Source organism: Arabidopsis lyrata (assembly GCF_000004255.2).
Source record: "Arabidopsis lyrata subsp. lyrata unplaced genomic scaffold ARALYscaffold_4, whole genome shotgun sequence".
Classification (NCBI taxonomy): Eukaryota; Viridiplantae; Streptophyta; class Magnoliopsida; order Brassicales; family Brassicaceae; genus Arabidopsis; species Arabidopsis lyrata.
Genome location: NW_003302552.1, coordinates 12,050,580 through 12,069,931, shown reverse-complemented (window position 1 = coordinate 12,069,931; position 19,352 = coordinate 12,050,580). Strand labels below are relative to the sequence as shown.

General features: G+C 33.6%; 3 protein-coding genes across 3 annotated transcripts; 2 read left to right on the top strand and 1 right to left on the bottom strand.

Moving 5' to 3' along the window:
• Positions 1–10,509: 10,509 nt before the first annotated feature.
• On the bottom strand, positions 10,510–13,054 carry LOC9317021 (heavy metal-associated isoprenylated plant protein 1). The gene is made up of 5 exons (XM_002879069.2): positions 12,835–13,054; positions 12,556–12,730; positions 11,894–12,084; positions 11,526–11,613; positions 10,510–11,411 (listed from the first exon to the last, which is right to left on the bottom strand). The coding sequence occupies exons 2-5, from the start codon at positions 12,710–12,712 to the stop codon at positions 11,119–11,121; spliced, it is 729 nt and encodes a 242-aa protein (XP_002879115.1). The 5' UTR covers positions 12,713–12,730; positions 12,835–13,054; the 3' UTR covers positions 10,510–11,118.
• A 2,760-nt stretch (positions 13,055–15,814) lies between these two features.
• On the top strand, positions 15,815–17,702 carry LOC9317020 (alpha-L-fucosidase 1). Its single transcript, XM_002880907.2, has 3 exons — positions 15,815–16,469; positions 16,550–16,786; positions 16,869–17,702. Exons 1-3 carry the CDS (start codon positions 15,934–15,936, stop codon positions 17,605–17,607), a joined length of 1,512 nt encoding a protein of 503 aa, XP_002880953.1. The 5' UTR covers positions 15,815–15,933; the 3' UTR covers positions 17,608–17,702.
• Positions 17,703–17,809: 107 nt separating this feature from the next.
• Positions 17,810–18,990, top strand: LOC9315182. The gene is made up of 3 exons (XM_002880906.2): positions 17,810–18,052; positions 18,382–18,502; positions 18,595–18,990. Exons 1-3 carry the CDS (start codon positions 17,876–17,878, stop codon positions 18,795–18,797), a joined length of 501 nt encoding a protein of 166 aa, XP_002880952.1. The 5' UTR covers positions 17,810–17,875; the 3' UTR covers positions 18,798–18,990.
• The last annotated feature ends 362 nt before the right edge of the window (positions 18,991–19,352 follow it).

The window sequence follows — 19,352 nt, the reverse complement described above, 5'->3', positions numbered from 1 at the left end:
AGGACAAGAACATAATTGTGGTGGATAGTGGATCGAGCCACACAATTTTAAAAAGACAAAAGATACTTTATAAATCTAACATTGAAAATGCCAATATTAGCACCATAGCAGGTATAGCTAGTCTTATTGAGGGCCACGGTCAAGCCCATATACTTTTATCAAAGGGCACGCATCTTGAAATAAGCGATGCCCTATATTCACCCAGCTCGAAGAGGAGCTTGTCAAGTTTCAAAAATATAAGATTGAATGGTTTCCATATTGAAACAAAGGGTGAAGGGAACAAAGAATTCCTAAATATAATTGAGATCACCCAAGGACATAAGAAAGTCCTAGAGACTATACCCGCATTATCCACTGGTCTCTACTATGCTAAAATCGATATGATCGAAGCTAATATGGCAATGAACAAAGAGTTCATCGAGAAATTCACTTTATGGCATGACCGGCTTGGCCATCCGGGTCATAGTATGATGCGTAAACTAATAACTAATTCAAAGGGGCACACCCTAAGAGAGAAAAGAGTTATCCCTAAGAATCTCACGTGTGAAGCATGTTCACAAGGGAAACTCATTATAAGGCCATCACCGGCTAAGGTAAATAAAGAGACCTTAAATTTTCTGGAAAGGATACAAGGAGATATATGTATGGTCCTCATTGATGCATCAACAAGATGGTCGCATGTTTGTCTCCTATCTACTAGAAACCAAGTGTTTGCTAGGTTATTGGCCCAGATAATAAGACTGCGAGCCCACTTTCCAGATTTTCCGCTTAAGACTATACGTCTAGACAATGCCGGTGAATTCACGTCCCAAGCGTTTAATGACTACTGTATGTCCATGGGGGTAAGTGTGGAACATTCCGTAGCACATGTACATACACATAATGGATTAGCGGAATCCTTCATTAAACGAATTCAATTGATAGCTCGACCATTACTCATGAGGTCAAAGCTCCCAGTAGCCGCTTGGGGACACGCTGTTTTACATGCATCAGAACTTATACGCATAAGGCCATCTAGTGAACATAGATATTCACCATCCCAATTACTCATGGGTCATGAGCCAGACATATCCCATCTAAAGACTTTCGGGTGTGCCGTATATGTACCGATTGCTCCACCACATAGAACAAAGATGGGACCTCAAAGGAGGATGGGAATATATGTTGGATTTGATTCTCCCACCATTATTAAGTATCTAGAGCCAACTACGGGTGATCTATTTAAGGCTAGATACGCGGATTGTCATTTTAATGAATCCGAATTTCCTACTATAGGTGGAGAGACGAACAAGCTGGGTAAAGCAATAAAAGAAATATAATGGAATCAAACATCCTTAAATTGGCAAGATCCTCGGACTCTGGCATGAGAATCAGAGGTCCATAAGATTATACCATTTGAAAAGCTAGCTAATCAATTGCCAGATTCCTTTGTTGACCCAAAGAAAGTTACAAAAACGTACATACCAGCTTGTAATGCACCAGTACGTATTGATATCCAAAAGGGAATCAATGAAATTACTACCGAGTCTAACACACGAAAGAAACGTGGTAGACCAATAGGTTCCAAAGATAAAAATCCTCGAAAATCAAAGAAAGGTGCAGTAGGAAACGAGGTGAAGGAAAAAATAGACATGGCCGCGGCAGACCCTAAGGAACCGAATAGAGAGATTTGGGACGCCAATCCTCATGGTCCTGAAGGGATAGATAATAATGAGATCTCAATAAATTATATCATGTCTGGAATAAAATGGAACCGCAAAGATGTCGACATCGATGAAATATTTGCATATAAGGTAGCACTTGAAATGAATGAGGATCATGAACCCACGTCTATATTAGAGTGCACTCAAAGATCAGATTGGCTAAAATGGAAAGAAGCCATAAACGTGGAGTTAAGTTCAGGGATAAAACCAGTATGACACAAGTGGGTCTTTGTGAGAAAGAGAAATGAGAATAATAAAGCGTGAGATATAAGGCACGGCTTATAGCACAAGGATTCTCACAAAGACCGGGGATAGATTATGAAGATACATACTCCCCTGTGGTGGATGCTAAGACATTTAAATTTTGCTAAGTCTGGCTATATAAAGAAAAAGACTTGATTTGCGGCTAATGGATGTAATGCCTGCATATTTATATAAGTCCACTGGATAATATATATGAGATTACCAGAGGGTATTGAGCTCAAAGATAAAGATAAGAAAGGGTCTCGGGACCAATACTGCATAAGACTGAACAAATCGCTTTATGGACTGAAACAAAGTGGACGCATGTGGTACAATAGATTAAGTGAGTACCTAGTCAGAGAAGGTTATAAGAATGATCCCATCAGTCCATGTATCTTCATAAAGAAATTTGTAAACAAAGGGTTTGTGATAATAGCAGTATATGTGGATGATTTGAACATCCTTGGAACCTCTGGGGAAATCGCCCAAACAGTCGAATATCTAAAGAAAGAATTCGAGATGAAAGACCTAGGCAAGACAAAATTCTGTTTGGGATTGCAACTTGAGTACGTGAATAATGGAATCCTTGTGCATCAAAAGGCATATACTGAAAAAGTACTCAAGAGATTCAATATGGACCAGGCCCACCCATTGAGCAGCCCAATGGTGGTGAGAAGCCTCAGATTGGATAGTGATCCATTCGGTCCAAAGAAGGACGAGGAAGAAGTTCTCGGTCCTGAAGTGCCATACCTCAGTGCCGTAGGAGCGTTAATGTACTTGGCTAGCCAGACTAGACCAGACATATGTTTTGCCGTGAACCTCCTTTGTCTAAATTTAGTTCATGATCAACCCAAAGGCACTAGAAAGGTTTGAAGGAAGGTTTGGTTAAATTTTAAATTCTATTCTTCCTATGTTTGTTTATTTGGGTTTTATTCTATACTGATCTAACCAAAGAAGGTCTAGTTTGCTTTGGTTTAGTTTGTTTTGCTAATGCAGGTAAGATCAGATTATGGCATGGTCAATAAATAGGAACTACGTGTGGCTTGATCCCTTCCAAGGGTACGTAGGCAGTCTTCTTCAAGGCGCAGCTACTACAACATCAAAGACCATCATATGAGGAGACAACACAGCCTGTATCGCTCAGCTCAAGGACGGCTACATCAAGGGAGATCGGACGAAGCACATTCTAACAAAGTTCTTCTTCACGCATGACTTGCAAAGGGATGGAGAAGTTCGAGTGGTACAAGTTCGGTCCAACGACAACTCAGCCGATCTCTTTACCAAGGCATTACCAACATCGACATTGAGGAAGCTCACGCATCAAATTGGAATGCGGAGACTTAAGGACTTGCAGGGATGACCAAAACAAGGGGAGTAATACGTGCTGTACTCTTTTTCCTTAACCATGGTTTTGTCCCAATGGGTTTTCCTGGTAAGGTTTTAATGAGGCAGCATCCCCAAGCGTATTACTGAGATCCTTTGGCATCTACACGGTTATGTCATCCAAGGGGGAGTGTTATAAATCACATATTGGATGGACTCCATAACCGTGGGCCTAATCCATATCCTAGAAGGCCCATGTCCATGTTCTTGAAGATTCTCCTTATGACGGCCTATATTTAATACTTAGTGGGCTTTTGGGCTTTAGGGTTTACTAGCCCAATGGGGATTTGTCTCCCCTCATCATGTATATATATGTATCGAAACCTCATTCATTAATCAATAGAACAACAAGTTTTATAACAGTAAGTTAATTTTTTTTTTTTTCTGTTTACCATCTGTAAAAGTAACATAGCCCATGGAGTAAAACTAAACCATGACGACCCATAAAAACCCACTAATTAAGATGATATAAGTTCTACTCTTCATTTATCATGGCAAGTTTTGAAAACTTAATTAAGGTGAGGATTATATATTATCCTTTTCAGGCCTCATTTTTGTTTTCAAACTTCATACACAGAGAGTATTAATAAACCATAGGTGCGATGACTCCATTTGATAACTTACTATGCTCATATAACACCTTCTCTTTTCTTTTTCTCTTAGTTATCAAATTGCCTCTTTATTTTGTTTTGTTTAAATTTATTTGGTAATATTACTAAATAGCCAAATTTTAAGTCAAAATTAAGTAATTAACCGTTGTCAGTTTTTTTATGGGTAACTAACCATATGCGGCACAATAAAAATCAAAAATATCCCTACAAGTTAAACCAAGAGCAAGCTTTTGCGAAGAAAAAATAACAAATTAGAGATACTTTAACAAATCGCGTGAAATATGTTAAAATAGCACGATATTTATTAATAAAACGTTGTACTTTATAACTTACATTTGCAAAGATGCAGCATCATATTGTTATTTGTGAAATTCATATCATTTAATAAAAATATCATGTTATATTGAAAGAAAAGGTGTGTCATTTAATAAAACAATGTATTTTTAACATTAAAATCATGTTTTTGGGAAAACTCACATGTAATCTTAATCAATAACATGTAATACAAAAAAGTTCCGTGTAACAAAAACAAATAACGACGGAGATTCCAAGAAAGATTGATTCAACGAGATAAAAATAGAGATCTTTGGCTGTTGGAGACAACAAGAACCTAGAAATTTGCAGAGAGGTAGCCGGTACAAATTTATCTCGAGAAAGAAATTTACAGTATAGAATTCGATTAGATAGTGTGAGGAGTGTGGGGAAAGAATAAAGGACAATGGTGATGGTGGTGTTGATGATATCATCGACGGTGGAGTTTCTAGAAGAACCGACGGTGGAGAAAGTCGTAGTGGAGCCGTGGAGGTAACCAGATCAGTCGCAATGCTGTATCTATTATTTGGGGAGTACAATTTATAATTACCTTTTAATAACCTTCCTCTTTGTAAGTTATTACATTAGAATGCCATTAGAGATAAAAATTTAAAGAATAAATTAATTCAGCTCATTAAGGATAAACAAGTCAAATACTAATTTATGCAATTTAATTATTAAAAACGAAAATATATTATTAACTTAAAAAAAAAAGAATGACCAATCAAAATGAACATATAAGATTTGATATCTACCATATTAATTTGTTATTAATCATTATACTTCACCTCTCATCTTTATATGATTCTATTTTTATGAAACAAATAAATCATCATATCATCTATAAGTAAATTTTTTCTGCATATGTCAATATTTGAATTTTTAAAAACGAATATAAATTGTTAAATCTATGAAGAAAAAAATTTAACGGGTCAAAAATTTACATTTGAGTAATATATTTCTTTTAACCAAAAATAAGTTCAACAAAATTTCGACTGAGTAACGGGTCAGAATTTGAATATTTATATTCAATTTCATACATTTATTTTTTGAAATGTATTATTTTATATACTACAATAAGATTTTTAAATATTTTAATTTGCAACATATAAAATTAGTTTTACTTGAGATTTTTCAAGAATATCATCAATATTTAAAGAATATCATCAATAAATACTCTAATTTGATTTTTTTAACACAAATATTTATTATAGATAGTGGGTTAAATATAATATATTATATTAACAAATGAGTTATGATCCTTATAACTGTGTGAATATTTCTATTTAATTTCATATAATTCTTTTTTGAAATTCATAATTTTATATACTACAAGAAATATTTTTAAATATTTTAATTCAGAACATTTAAAATATTTTAATTTAATATTTTAATAAATATCATAAATATTTAATAGATTAAAAAGATAAAAAAAAATTATAAATACTTTTATTTGATTTTCTAAAGAGATATATTTAAAATAGTTATAGTAGACGGAGGGTTAAATGTAACATATTATATGATATAAAATTATGATCCTTATAATAGACGGCATGTTAAGATTATATGATCAGATAGATTAAATTAGGTTGACACCACAAAATATTTGAAATTTTGATTGTGCAAGCAATTGTGGAAGCCCCCTTGGCCCATTGGTTGACTAAGGGTTAATTAGTCTCAGATATTGCGATTTATTAATAAATTTGCAGATTAAAGGAGGCAACTGTGCAGGAGATCTCCAGCAAAGTACAATTATAGCCGTTCGCCAGGATTCTACGCAGAGAGGGAAGTGTCGTCAGGTCGTGGATCATTGAAGGTGTCCGTCAAGAGCATGGAGAAGGAAGTGTCGTCTGTCGTGGATCTAATAAGGGTCGGAAGGAATTGTCCGTTGTAGAATCATCTATGTAACAGTTCTCATAATTTGCAATAAATAATAAATCTAGACGTCAAAAAAAAAGATTGTGCAAGCAATTTTGGAAATAACGAATAATAGATTGTGCACGCAATATTTTCATTAGGATTCTAAAATAATAATATAGACTCAACGCACGAGTTGAATATGGTATATTATATACTAAATATATGTTCATAACATATTCAATTACGCGAATAATTGGTAAATTCCGTAGTTACCTCAAAAAAATTTTTATTTCAACAACCAAAGAATTAAAAATTGAAAAAAGAATTTCTTAAATTAATTCAAAATAATAGCTAACTTTCTTAATTAATTAAAAATAATCTACGTTTTAGAAGCGATTCATTTATAATATTTTGATTTTTGATCTAACTGAATTATATGCAATCTCATTTTGTGGTTGTTAATACAAATTAACTCATTATTCAGACCATATTAATTTATTAAATTAATTTTATTTTCCGTTTTCATATCTTAAAAAAATACATCCATAATTGAGTATAATTAAAAAAAAAATTATTCATTCTAATATTATATATAGGGACTGACAAAAATCTAATTATTTTTTTTCAATTACTATTATAATATATCACAACTTTATTCTAAAATATATAATATATAAATTTTGTAATAAATAAAATTTAACTCGTACTGTAGTACAAGTGATGATCTAGTAATGGATAAATAATGGAGGTAACATATATGATGGTGATGGTGGTTCCAAAAAAAAGAGATATGAGATGATATGGGCATACTTGTAATTGAGAAAAAAAAAAAAAATGGGCATACTTGTAATTACAATGGAAGAGAGAAAGTACTACAGTACCTCACTCATGATCATTCTTTTAATTTTCTTTAAAAATTTGGCTATTCTCTCCATATTCCCTATATTTTTTAGCCTCTTTGTTTTTTTGTTTTTGACAAAAAAAATGCTTCTATATAGCTCTTGTTTATATTAGATTATTAGTTGTAACTTGCAAGGCAGGAGTAAAATGTTCGGTTACAAGAAATAAGGAAGCATTAGAGACAACTAGTTAGTGTTTCCACGACCACGAATAATCCTTTATTCTTTTGAATCAAATATAAACTTAAAGCCAAAAACGAAATTAATTCCTTATAAACTTCATAGGTTCTGTTATAAAACAAAAACATAAATAAGCAAACAACGTAAAGGGCTATACCTTTTCTACATATTTTCCACGTTGAATCAAGATTGGGATGTCAGTTCCAAATATATACAGTACTTTGCGTCTTTGTGATACTGTGTAGTAGTACTGAGCTTTGTGCATCTGCATAGAAAGTAGATCGTGGTCGGTTTTGTACTACATTTAGATCATATAAGAAATGTACATGTGAATCGTGATCAAAAGGATATATTCAAAAGAATTTTGTTTTTTGGACGGCAAAACATTCACATATTAATAATATATTGAAAATTGAAGAGATCTATATCGATCTACAAATAATAACTCTGCGGTAAAATAATTAATGATCTATCTCTTAACCACTTAGATGTCTGTACCTTAAACTGGTAAACATGTCGTTGGATAGTTTGGATTGTAGTTGTTAGGCAATCGAAGATTTGATGGTCATATTGTGTTAGTTATTTGTTTTTTTCTTTTCTTTTACACAAACACAATTCACTAATTGTTTAGAAATTTATAGAAATTTTTGATCGGAATTAGAATAATTATTTGTAAGTGTATTTAACATTAAGTGATGGAGTACCTTTAGTTTATGTTTCTCCAAATTGTGTAGGAAAACACAGAGTCCTAATGATCATTAGTGCAGTGTTCATGACAAATTTCTGAAAATAGAAGAACAAAAAAACTGAGTGATGGTCAAGAAAAAAAGAGAGGTAGAATGACAGAAAATAAGAAAGTATTTAAAGGTGGAGAATTGAATGAGATCGAGTTATGAGATTTCGAAAACTAACTTGAAGATATTCTAAAAACATTTTTTTGGAAATAAAATAGGAAAAAAAGATCGTGAGCGTAAAAGAAGGATTGTGGGTAAGGAATAAAAATAAATAAATTTGCTTATTTTGAGGATTAATAGGAACTAATATTATGATAAAACCAATATAATTATTTATTTATGGTAATAACAATTTAACGTCATCTATAACAAAATTTTCCAGTTATTTTTTTAATAATTAAATTACTTAAAAATTTATTAGCTTCACTTTTTATTGATATAGATTTTGTATCATTTTTAAAAGTGATGTTAATAAAATTAAGTGACTACATCGGTTGTTAATTGATGCAAATACATATCTTTGTATCAATTTTTTAAAGTGATGCAAACTAATACAAATTTGTATCACTTTGATTGAACTGATGCTAAACAAGTTAATTAACACATCACTTATTAAAATTGATGTTAAATTAATTATTTTGTGTCATTTGCTTATAAGTAATTTAAACTAGTATCATTTATATTTCTGATACTATTTAATTGATGTAATCCATCCTTTTTTTTGTAGTGATAGGATGGGACGCATTTGATTCATGTGTTTGACAAATGACATGCGTACGATATTTTCCATATATCTCCGAATCAATTTCATAGCTATGTGAAACCAATGTGCAAGGCTGCAAGCAATGAACGTAACCAAGATACACATAACCATATCAACGTATACGAATCAATTTCATATTCCGTATACGTATGATTTCAATTTTCTTTGTAATTATCCTATGCTGCTTCTATTTTAAAATTGAAATATTTTAAAATTTTGATCCGGAGATATAGGTTACTTTGACATATCTTTTTTAAGAATCTTTGAATTATATCTCATCCATTGCACCTACTAAAATTTATATTTATTTTTTGTGGGAAAAGAAAATAAGAAGATATAATACTAGATAATGATTTTTGGTTATTATGATAAAAGTTATATTTTTCTACAAAAATCATGATCATTCTTCGAATGAAAATAAATCCACAATGAACTTTAACACGTAAAAGGAACACGGCTACGTGGTAATTTACACATTTACACATTCTAATCACCACGTACCAACAATAATCGTTTTTTTTAACAACAAATTACCTTAAATAAAAACATAAGTCGGCATTAAACATAGGAACATGAGGCAATAGAAAAGTCATTATCCCAAAAAAGGACAATTTTGAACGTCAGTCCAATGAGGAAACTTGTTGATAATATCTTAGGACTTGATGACTATATACCATCTTGACATAATGTGACCTAGCTAGTTGATTAGACATATGATTGTGTAAATCATTCCACGTTGTTTATTAAAATTATACTATATGATTGAAAAAGTTGGGGAAAAAGAGCATATAATGTCGTTGGCAGTCCACAGTCCAAATTAAATTTGAAAGCTACGTGACTATAAGTCCCGCTATAACCACGGGCTGGTCCGACACGGTCTTTATTTGTTTCTCGTCTTCTTGTTTTCGATATATATGGATTTTGCACTTTTTGTTTAACTCTATAGATACATGAACCCGCATGTTTATGCAAGTGAATGAAATTTGGTAGGATATTTTTGATTAAGAAAAAATTGTTAACTAACGATATTATTTTTATCAAATGGCATCACCTAAAAATATCTACGTACGTACCAATTTGCTAAGGAAAGGATCTAATCTATTGATAATTACACTTGGTTCTATCCTACTCTTTATGACTAATTAAATGTCGGACCACCAATAGTTTAGCCAACAAAATTTGGAGATTTATTCAGTTTAACGAAAAAGAGAGATATTTTCTTTTGCTTAAACGGAAAAGTTGGTTTTTGTTTTGTTCTTATATATCCCTTAAAACAAATGAAACAACTCGACATTAATCCACAAGATATTTAAAATATATAATTAAGTATTCTTTTTAATGGTTACTTTTTTTTTTTTTTATATACCCGATCGGCTGATCCGGTCAGCCTCGGTAGGAACGCACCAGAGTGCTACAGAGTAGACTGGCTACCACACTGCCTAATCCGAGTTTGGAATGCTTTCCGACTAATGTCCGGGGGTAACTGGATCGCCTGTTACCAGACTACCAGGTAAACTGCTTGGGCCGAAGCCCAAGCCCAAACTTCCCACAAAGTGTTGGTAACAGCGAGGGAGGAAGACCGAACCCAGATTCCGGGATTTCACCCTTAACTCCAGACTCGCTCTACCACTCGCCCACCACCTTGCGGGCAAAATTTAATGGTTACTTCGGATCATGGTCTCTTAATCAACATGGTGATTTATTAACCATATATCAATATAAGTTGGTTAACACGTGATCATATTAGACAAGCTATTTTACACTACATATTTTAACTTTACGATTGAATTTTTGTCTTATGGCCTAAAAATCAACCCGATGTGCATTTGAGTGCAATAAAGTAAACGAGTCATAGGACCATATATGTTCTTTAAATGTAGAATCTCAAATCTTATTGTGAGAATGATTTTGCTCCGTATGAACTTAAATGCGTCAACACAAAGTTATAACCATTAACTTCTTCTTGGACAAATGAAAGCTTGAAAAGATGACATACAATATTTTCCATAGTCTAGACTTTGTAAATAAAAATGCACATAGTATATCGTTGGACCAACCCCTAGTCAATGTAGTAAGAATAAAAACTAAATAAGGCGTGACAAAAACTAGACAATAGCGGTAAATCCATTATAGATAAACAATAGTAATTGCTTGGATATAGATTTAAGAGCTCCATTGAAGGGTTAATTTTTTTTTTTACCAAAAGTGAAAAACTAAGTCGACATTTACTATGTCGAAAAAAGTGGATCCTCTCCACAAAAGCGTACTGTCACTGCAATATTTCTCAAAATAGAAAATACTAGTGTATTACTCTCATGTGACACAGACCATCACACAAAATATCCGTCAGACTTTACTTCTTCTTTTTCTTTTTTGTTCCCTATTTAGTTTATTTACCTCCTAGTATATATGTTTTTGTCACCTCGATACTCACATAACGCTGCAAAAGCTCTGATCCTCCTCACTGAAAAACCCAATCATTGGGCCTTCCATGAACCTGTAAGGCCCAAGCCCATGATTGCATCCATAATCAGGTTGACCCGGAGACCCGACTTTGGTGATTCCCTCTGCATTGTCTTTATCTTTCTTCTTCTTCTTCTCAGGCACGACCTGGACTGTTTTCTTCAGCTTACGTTTCAGATTCTCAGTCACAGATTTAACATCCATCGTTCCCATTACTGTTACCGTTTCCTTCTCTTTGTCCATTTTGACTTGATACACACCTATTTGACACAATCACATACTCAATAGTCAATACCATTAAACAAAGACTAAAATGGTCGCAAACAAGTTCTGCATGAGTCAATAAGTTCAGTATTAGTCAGCAAAAGTCTGACCTTTGGTTTTAGAGACAGTCTTGCAAATCCTCTTGATGCAACCATCACAAGAGCAATTCAGTTTCAGTACCACAGTGGTCACAGCAACCTAACAAGACAGTGAAGAACAGATCATCATAGAAACTAATTTGAAAGGCTAAAGTAGTTAGTTATTCAAACCATATGATCACCTAGAACGTAATGACTACAGTACATTATCTACAAAGAAATGATATTAGAGTAATCTCAACAAGAAGAATGTTACTTCTGCAGCAAGTAAGTCTTAAAAACACCAACCTCTTGAATACATTTTAATCAGTTTCTGAGAGACAGATTTTCATAACCAATGGAGTCAAAACTTTATGCAAATGAATGTATTTAGAGCTTACCACAGTCTGAGTCTTATCATTAGCTTTTTTCTCATTCTTCTCTTTGGTATCTTTGTTTGGTTTAGGAGATATGAGCTCCACTTTCTTCTTGCTCTTCTTCTGAAGTTTCTCAGCAACCTTCACAGGATCCATGATAAACCCAATCAGAGTCAGCTTGTTCGAAACAGGATCTGCTCTCACTGTTTCAACTCCTGATACATTTAAAACAATCAGAACAAGTTATAATGAGATTATTGATCATCGATTGCAATTTCTTGTATACCAACAAAATCATGAAACAACAAAAGTGACTAATTTCTTCACAATCGCTGTGTTTCAATCGCAGAAACAGAGTTATGTATGATTCTGAAATTTAGATCCAAGAAGAGGATCGATAAACGTAAATCAGCGAGGAAGATATCAAAATATCGTCAGGGTTTAGGGTTTAACAAAAAAAATCACAATCGTTCACAATACTCGAAACGAAACAAAGCAAACGATTAACACGAACGATTCGATTCAGATTCAGCAACGTAACCATGAAAATCCACAAAAACAGAGAAATCGAACGCGACATTGAAGATTTTGTACTCATCGATTGAAAAACTAAAGTGCAAAAACGAGATTGTGTTCAGAAACATAATCATCGATTTCGATTTTTCTAGGGTTTATACGAAACGAACCTTCCAAACGACGAGATAATCGAACGATTCTAGCGATACAACCGTCACAGTGAAAATCAACCTTAAGAACGACGGTGACAGTCGTCGGCGTACTGTTCTGTTTCTTTTTCTTCTCCTCCGAATCTCCGTGGTAACATTCACACACCACATCCTCCATTTTCGTCTCTATCTTCTTCTGCAACAGGTCAAAAATCAAAAAAATCAAAAAAAAAAAAAACTCAAAAACCACGAATCACAGAAGGCAACAAACACATTTTGCAGAGGAAAAACAGAGAGAACCTTGATCGGGAATAGAGATTAGCGATTGGAGTATCTCTCTCTCGGTTTCTGCAAAAGAAAAGTGGAGAAGACGACGAAAATGGTTTCAGAGACGGCTGCGTAACAGAAGAGAGAGTGTGTGTGTGGGAGGTGGTTCACAGTACGTACTACTTTGTTAGTCCTTTCCTTATTACTCTGCTTTTTCTATTTTTGTTTTATTATTAAATCATTTAAATATTATATATTCCATTTTTTTTAATGGACTAAGTTATATTAAAAAAATAAAATAAAAAATATTTTGTAATTTGAGATTGGATTTTTTTTGTTATGTATGGTTGGTTAGTAATTTGTGAGTTTTGTTTTTAATCAAAATTGGTGTGTGGAAGTTTTAGTTTGATTTATTTTGTTGTTGATTGAAATATGATATGGGTGAAAAAGAATAATATAAAAATGAGGAATATTGATGTGAAAATTATAGTTATATTTATTTATTACTGAGCTTATTCTTGAAGCAGATTGTATAACATTATTAACTTTTGAGCTTGTTTTCATTGCTTTATATTTCTATAGTTAGATAACTAATTCAGAATCTATTTAATCGAATAACAAGACAAGTTAACTAGACAACTAATTTCGTATTAAAAAAATCACAATAAAAATAAAAGAGGAATTAACTTTAAAGCTTATGTTAAGATTAAAAAGAAAAAGAATGGTAGAGTGCAATATAGGCTTTCTACTGCAAATTATATTATTTATTTATTTATTGAAAAAAAAAACTTCACAGAACATGTAATACTCATCTTAATGTGCTCGTGGGTCTTTTAGAAGGTAGAATCATCAAAAAATTCCATTAGAAAGAGACAAATTGTTGTTAAAAAAATTGAGTTACAAGACCTCTAATGAGATTTAATAGGACAAAACTATATGATGGTAGTTAATATACGCATCTTAATTACCATATATGTGTAGCCTTTAAAATTTGATTGTAGGTCACGTGATGAGTGCATTCGCTGATTGAACAAAAACCTATACTTTGGGCACAAGGGAGTACTAATGTACTATAGAGTAGGTCTGGACAAAATAACCGAACCACAAGAACCGAACCGGAATCGAAGCAAAAAGAACCGAACCGGAACTAAACCGAAATTTTAAAATACTCAAATGGATCCTAAATTTTAGAACCGGAACCGGAACCGAACCGAACCAAAATATTTCGGGTACCCAAAAATACCCGAAATATGAGTTTATATCTAAAAATATTAGTTATTTTTAGATCGAATAACCAAAAATATCCGAAATACCAACAATTATTTGGAAAATATATCAAAAAATACTTAAAATATCCAAAAAATACTCAAAAATATCCGAAAATACCTAAAAATATCTAAAATACCTAAAAATATCCGAAATAAAATATCCGAATGGATCCTAAACTTCATAACCGAAAGAACCGGAACCAGAACCGGAACCGAACCGAAATTGTTTGGTTCCTATATGGATCCTAAACTCTAGAACCGAAAGAACCGGAACTGGACAAGAACCGAACGGGTACCCGAACGTCGAGGCCTACTATAGAGTATAGAGGAAGTATGGTGTTTCTAAAACTTAGATTTTTTTTTTGTCATCCTAAAACTTAGATTTTAAACAATAATTTTTCATTATAAGAAATTGAGTATATGAATAATCATTGTAAGAAAATGGTACTCCCTTTTTCATTATAAAATATAAGTTTTAGAAACTAATATTTTGTTTTCTGCATCCAAAAGAAGCATAAGCATTTGAAAAAATCTCATTAGATCACATTCAAGTAAATCGTAAAATGTATTAAATTCATAGACTCAATGTCACTCATCATTAACCATTGAGTTGATGTTATTGTATTTTAGCATTTTCTTGATAATCTGTTTTTTTTTTTAAGATCAGGTAGTGAATGGAAGCTACAAAAGCGGGACATATTTGACATGTTGCGGGACAAATGGAGAAAATTCACCAATCATACAAATGTTATGTATTTAATAAAAACGCACTAGCACAGTAAATAATTAAAGTGGGACGGATTTTGTTTGTTTTTCTGTTTACAAAAGCGGGCGTTCTACCCGCATCAAATTTGGGGTGTATAGGTGGTTAAAGTGCGGTTTTTGTTTTTTTTTTGTTAATATTTTCACAAATACTTTTTATAATATATATGTAAATATACTTATTTGGTATGTATTAGTACACTTAAAAAGCAGTTATTTGGGCGTACATATTTCATTGACATAGTTGAAAGCACCGATAAAGATAAACTATAACTGCTATAAACTATACATGGTGTTTTACGGAACACCGAAAATTTGCCAAAATAATTAGGTTCATGCCAATAGTAGTTTTTTTTTTAATTGTGTTGTGTTTTTTTTATGATTAAATACGTATATGAAAATGTTTCTTTATTACCAAAAAAACACTAATTTATAATTACTACTATATTTATTTCTAACGTAATGCGTACCGTTTGTTTTTTTTTACTATTCAAATATTTTATTGTATAACGTAAATTATTTTTTTACCAATCAAACATTGTTCCGTACCGCTTATTCTATAAAAACTGCACTTGTCCCGCAAATATATTTCTCCCGCACGTACTGCAGTTGAACCGTACCGCATTATAAAACCGCTTTTTCCGCATAGTCAAATACGCTGTTACCATTCGGACCCTGATGTTATGGTTAGCAATATGGATTCAGAATATCCAACAAATAGTAGAATGTTAACCATTATTTAATTCTTTTGTCTAAGGCAAATTTTTTAAATAATAATAGTTCTTACAAGGTTAAATTTACCATTTTGAAAAAATAAATTCTTATACAACCATTACCAGATTTTTTTTCTTCAGTTTTATAAAAAAGTTGGTCATCATTTATTTAATTTTATTTAAATCCCATAGTTATACAAAAAACAAATATATATTGCGTTTGCATTAAGTTTCCAAATCAATAATCACTTCAAATAAAAACTAATTACACCCAAAGCTAAAAAGATAGAAAAGCTCAAGTAGAAAAAGAAAGAGACAACAAAACTCCATTGAAGGACTAGAGAAGCAGAAGAAGAAGAAAAAGAGTCAACTAAAATTATTCAAGACCCATGAACTCTCAAATCACTCTTCTCTTCTTCTTCTCAATCCTCTGTCTCTCCCAAATCTCAAATTCATCACCTCTAAAACCACACCCACTTCCAATTTTACCCCTCCCATCCTCCCAACAGCTCCAATGGCAACTCGGATCCATTGCCATGTTCCTCCACTTCGGTCCCAACACTTTTACCAACTCCGAATGGGGCACCGGAAAAGCCAACCCATCCGTTTTCAACCCGACCCATCTCAACGCAAGTCAATGGGTCCAAATCGCTAAAGACTCAGGCTTTTCCCGCGTTATCCTCACAGCTAAGCACCACGATGGATTCTGTCTCTGGCCTAGCGAATACACTGATTACTCCGTCAAATCGAGCTCATGGAGAAACGGAACCGGCGATGTAGTGGCGGAGCTAGCTGCTGCGGCGGCGGAAGCTGGAATTGGACTTGGTCTTTACCTTTCTCCATGGGATCGTCATGATCAGAGTTATGGCAAGACATTGGAGTATAACGAGTTTTATCTGAGTCAAATGACTGAGTTATTAACAAAGTAAGCTCCTTTTTCTCATATTAGTCAAATGGGTTGGTGAATCAAATTCCAAGTTCTTGAAAAGGTTGAATCTTTATTAGGTATGGAGAGATTAAGGAAGTTTGGTTAGATGGAGCTAAAGGAGAAGGAGAGAAAGATATGGAGTATTTCTTTGATACTTGGTTTAGTTTGATCCATCAGCTTCAGCCTAAAGCTGTTATATTCTCCGACGCCGGTCCTGATGTCCGGTGGATTGGTGATGAAGCTGGACTCGCTGGGTCTACTTGCTGGTCACTCTTTAACCGAACCAATGCCAAGATTGGTGACACTGATCCTTTGTGAGTCACTCTCTAATGTTCAAACTTTCCATAGATGTTAGGGATGATAGAGATCATAGCTTGAAGTTGTTTGATCTTGTAGGTATTCTCAGGAAGGTGATAAATTTGGGCAAGATTGGGTACCGGCGGAATGTGATGTATCGATTCGACCTGGTTGGTTTTGGCATGCGTTGGAGTCGCCTAAACCGGCTGTTAAGCTTTTGGATATATACTATTACTCGGTTGGAAGAAACTGTCTCTTCTTGCTTAATGTACCTCCTAATTCTTCAGGACTGATATCTGAACAAGACATCAAGGTTCTTGAGGAGTTTCGCGAAATGACACACACTATTTTCTCGAATAATCTCGCCCGCAAAGCATTGGTTAACTCGAGCAGTATCCGTGGCGGTCAAAGTTCGCAGTTTGGTCCTAAGAATGTTTTGGAAGAAGGATTGGACAAGTACTGGGCGCCAGAGGAAAGTCAAAAGGAATGGGTGTTGTACTTTGAGTTTAAAGATTCGGTTAGTTTCAATGTATTGGAAATTCGAGAACCGATCCAAATGGGTCAACGGATTGCGTCTTTCCATCTCGAGACGCGGAAGACTGGAAGCGGAAAATGGGAGAGAGTTGTGAGCGGCACAACAGTCGGGAACAAAAGGCTTCTACGGTTTCTGAAGGTTGAGTCGCGTTCTCTAAAGCTTGTGGTGGACAAAGCGAGGACCGACCCACTTATATCGTACCTTGGAATCTACATGGACAAGTTTTCGGTGTCGAGTCAAAACACATCAAAGATAACAATCACAAGGACACTGAAGGAAGAGCAACAACTACATGATTTGTAAGAAATAACTCTCAAGGATTCACCACATAAGTGTTTGACTTTCTTGAGAATATCCATATGTGCATCAAGTCGTATTTATGACACTATCATTTTGAATTCCAAAGTCCCTAAATTAAGTTCAAAGAAAGGACTTTTCTTTTTCTCTCCTTGACAAAAGTTTGGAGGTTTGGGTCTAATTCTGTAACTCGGCCCAAAATGTTTCCAAGAGAATTTTATGGAAAGGAACAAACTTTGGTGAAAAACAGAGAAAAGCCCTAAAGGAAAAGAAAATGGAAGCCACTGAGACGGTTCTTTGCTCGTTGCTTGCCGTCGACCTCACTGATTATTGCTACAGAGTTTGTTCTCGCTGCCAGAGAGTCCTCCCTTCAGATAACAATGGCCTTGCTTCTTCTTCATTTTGCAAATTCTGCAAATCAAAAGAACCAAAACTTCTCTATCGGATTCTCGTAAGAACCCTTTCCTCTTCTTCTTCCTTCAAGCTTTTCGTTTTTTAGTGGAATAATCTGAAAAGTTGTGATTACTGTTAGGGATTTAGGTGTAACAGTCTGTGATCAAGAATCAGTATTGGTGAATCTGTTAATCTCCTGTGGAACTGAGGGATTGTGACTTCAAAGTTCTCACCTTTATGAATCTAACAGATGTCTGTAGTTATAGAAATGGTGTTTGTCCAATGTAGTTTTATCAATAGTCAAGAATCAGTTTTGGTGAATCTGTTAATCTCCTGTGGAATTGAGAGGTTGTGACTTCAAAGTTCTGACCTTTATGAATCTAACAGATGTCTATAGCAACAGATACATCAGTGAAAACTGTGATCTGTTTTGATAGAGCTGCCACTGTTCTCTTTGGTTGTTCAGCTGATGAGTTCTTCCACTTCACTAAGCTCAATCCATTAGCCGGTAAAGACTCATCAAATCACTTAACTAAAAGCTTGATGAGATTTCTGATTAGGTTTTCAGATGATTCTCTTAATGTTTTGTTTCCATTGCAGCATCAAAGGTTAATCAGGTCTTTGATGGAGAAATGCTAAGGATGACATTAACTCGGCCTCACAACCGAAATGCGCAACACATGAGAGTGACATCAATTGTTCCTCTAAGATCAGGATTTCGGCCAGCAATTGTAACTTTGACACATATTTGCTCAAAGAATGCTTCTTTAGGGAATTGTTCTACAACAAATCACAGCTCCTAATGTTGGAGTAAACATATAAATGCTGCTATCACTAGTTGTTTGATATCTTTTCTACACATTATTTTGTCCGAAATACTCTTAAGTAGTTGTTAAGTTCCTCCTTGGATTAAGTTCTAATTTGGTTGTTAGAAAATTAATAGTTGATGTGGAAACTTTAATCAAGTGTCTCCTAAAGTTCATTTGGTAGATTTCCTAACAACAAATCTTGTAGATTCTAATATCTTTCACATTTAAGGGCTTCTTAAGTTATTAGGTAGATAGTCATTTGTGGTGTTAAAATTGGCAAAATTGTGCTATCAAATTTTCGTATATGCGTGGATCGTGTATTTAACCGCATGTGTTTAAATATAACATAATATTATTATAAAAAAACACAAATATTATCTGATAAAATAACATGAAATTTGTTAAACTTTGAGTGGGAAATTGTATCAATTATTTTGCAAAAAAAAAATTAATCAGTTTGGTTAGTTACTGTGAAAACTACTAATCAGACTTCCCGCCGCGGAGGATAAAAATTTAAAAGAACTTTAAAGACAAAAATATCAAACAAAA

What these genes read in the sequence shown, in the direction of transcription:
- LOC9317021 (XM_002879069.2), bottom strand. Translation starts at nt 12,712, where the DNA reads ATGGAGGATGTGGTGTGTGAATGTTACCACGGAGATTCGGAGGAGAAG. An exon ending in ATTATCTCGTCGTTTGGAAG is followed by an intron (nt 12,085 to 12,555) that starts GTTCGTTTCGTA and finishes TAAATGTATCAG; the next exon opens with GAGTTGAAACAGTGAGAGCA. An exon ending in ATGATAAGACTCAGACTGTG is followed by an intron (nt 11,614 to 11,893) that starts GTAAGCTCTAAA and finishes CTGTCTTGTTAG; the next exon opens with GTTGCTGTGACCACTGTGGT.
- LOC9315182 (XM_002880906.2), top strand. Translation starts at nt 17,876, where the DNA reads ATGGAAGCCACTGAGACGGTTCTTTGCTCGTTGCTTGCCGTCGACCTC. An exon ending in AACTTCTCTATCGGATTCTC is followed by an intron (nt 18,053 to 18,381) that starts GTAAGAACCCTT and finishes TGAATCTAACAG; the next exon opens with ATGTCTATAGCAACAGATAC. An exon ending in TAAGCTCAATCCATTAGCCG is followed by an intron (nt 18,503 to 18,594) that starts GTAAAGACTCAT and finishes TTTCCATTGCAG; the next exon opens with CATCAAAGGTTAATCAGGTC.
- LOC9317020 (XM_002880907.2), top strand. Translation starts at nt 15,934, where the DNA reads ATGAACTCTCAAATCACTCTTCTCTTCTTCTTCTCAATCCTCTGTCTC. An exon ending in ATGACTGAGTTATTAACAAA is followed by an intron (nt 16,470 to 16,549) that starts GTAAGCTCCTTT and finishes AATCTTTATTAG; the next exon opens with GTATGGAGAGATTAAGGAAG. An exon ending in ATTGGTGACACTGATCCTTT is followed by an intron (nt 16,787 to 16,868) that starts GTGAGTCACTCT and finishes TTGATCTTGTAG; the next exon opens with GTATTCTCAGGAAGGTGATA.